The 1,135-nt window shown below is 68.2% G+C and overlaps 1 protein-coding gene across 1 annotated transcript in view; it reads left to right on the top strand.

Annotated features, from left to right (window-relative positions):
• The window catches only part of LDHD (lactate dehydrogenase D), a gene marked incomplete at its 5' end in the record, with an annotated part of 3,195 nt that continues 2,060 nt past the window's right edge, over positions 1–1,135 (top strand). The window contains 4 exons of the mRNA XM_005422813.3: positions 1–107; positions 372–513; positions 596–737; positions 973–1,132. Of these exons, the coding sequence (XP_005422870.2) occupies positions 1–107; positions 372–513; positions 596–737; positions 973–1,132 (551 nt within the window). The remainder of the gene's footprint in view (positions 108–371; positions 514–595; positions 738–972; positions 1,133–1,135) is intronic.

A 1,135-nucleotide genomic window follows, 5' to 3' on the forward strand; every position in this document is an offset into this window, starting at 1 on the left:
CTGCCCCCTGACTTCGTGGAGGCCCTGAGGGCCGTGGTCGGGGCCCCCAACGTCTCCACGGCCACCGCGGTGCGGGAGCAGCACGGCCACGATGAGTCCATGCACCCGTGAGTGCCCCTGGAGCTGGGAGCCCTGGCGAGGGGAAGGACCAGGGGAAGGGTCATAGGGAAGGCAAGAGATGGGGGAAGGCAAGAGCCATTGGAAGGGGAAGGGTCATCCGGGAGGGGCCGGGTCCGAGGACGGGAAATGTTTGGGTGGACAAGGGGCTGTGGGGAAGGGAAGGGGCATGTGACAAGTGCCAGGCTGGGGAAGGGCCACGGGGAGGGTCAAATGGTCAAGTCAGTTGGTCAGTGGTGCTGCCTGTGCCCCAGCTGTGCCCCCCCGGACGTGGTGGTGTGGCCCCAGGCGGTGGGACAGGTGCAGGAGCTGGCAGCCCTCTGTCACCGCTGCCGTGTGCCCATGGTGCCCTTCGGCACCGGGACCGGCCTGGAAGGAGGCGTCAATGCCGTGCAGGTATGGGCTGCCCCGGCACCTCTGACCCCCAGGGGCTCTGGGTGCCCGGCCGTGCCCACAGCCCCGGGTGCCCCCGTGCCAGGGCGGTGTCTGCTTTGACCTGAGCCGCATGGACGCCATCGCAGAGCTGAGCCTCGAGGACTTCTCGGTGACGGTGGAGCCCGGTGTCACCCGCAAGGCCCTCAATAAGCACCTGCGTGGCACCGGGCTCTGGTTCCCTGTTGGTACCGTGGGCGTGAGGGGAATCGTGGGGCTGGGGGTGACAGCACTGGAGGTGCTGGGGATTCCTTTAGGCCCAGGCATTGTGGGAGTGTTGGGGGTGCTGTGGTGTCCAGAGGTGTGCTGGCCCCACTGCTTTTGGGGGTGCCCATAGTTTTGCTGTGGTTGAAGTCCCAGTGGTGTCCATGTGGGAGTGGACACCATCCCCACCTGCCTCCCCTGCCCATCCCCTGCTTGCAGACCCTGGGGCGGACGCCTCGCTGTGTGGCATGGCGGCCACGGGGGCCTCAGGCACCAACGCCGTGCGCTATGGCACCATGCGCCCCAACGTGCTCAACCTGCGCGTGGTGCTGCCAGACGGGCGCCTGCTCCACACCGCCGGCCCCGGCCGCCAGCCCAGGTG

This window comes from Geospiza fortis, unplaced genomic scaffold, assembly GCF_000277835.1.
Source record: "Geospiza fortis unplaced genomic scaffold, GeoFor_1.0 scaffold97, whole genome shotgun sequence".
Classification (NCBI taxonomy): domain Eukaryota; kingdom Metazoa; phylum Chordata; class Aves; order Passeriformes; family Thraupidae; genus Geospiza; species Geospiza fortis.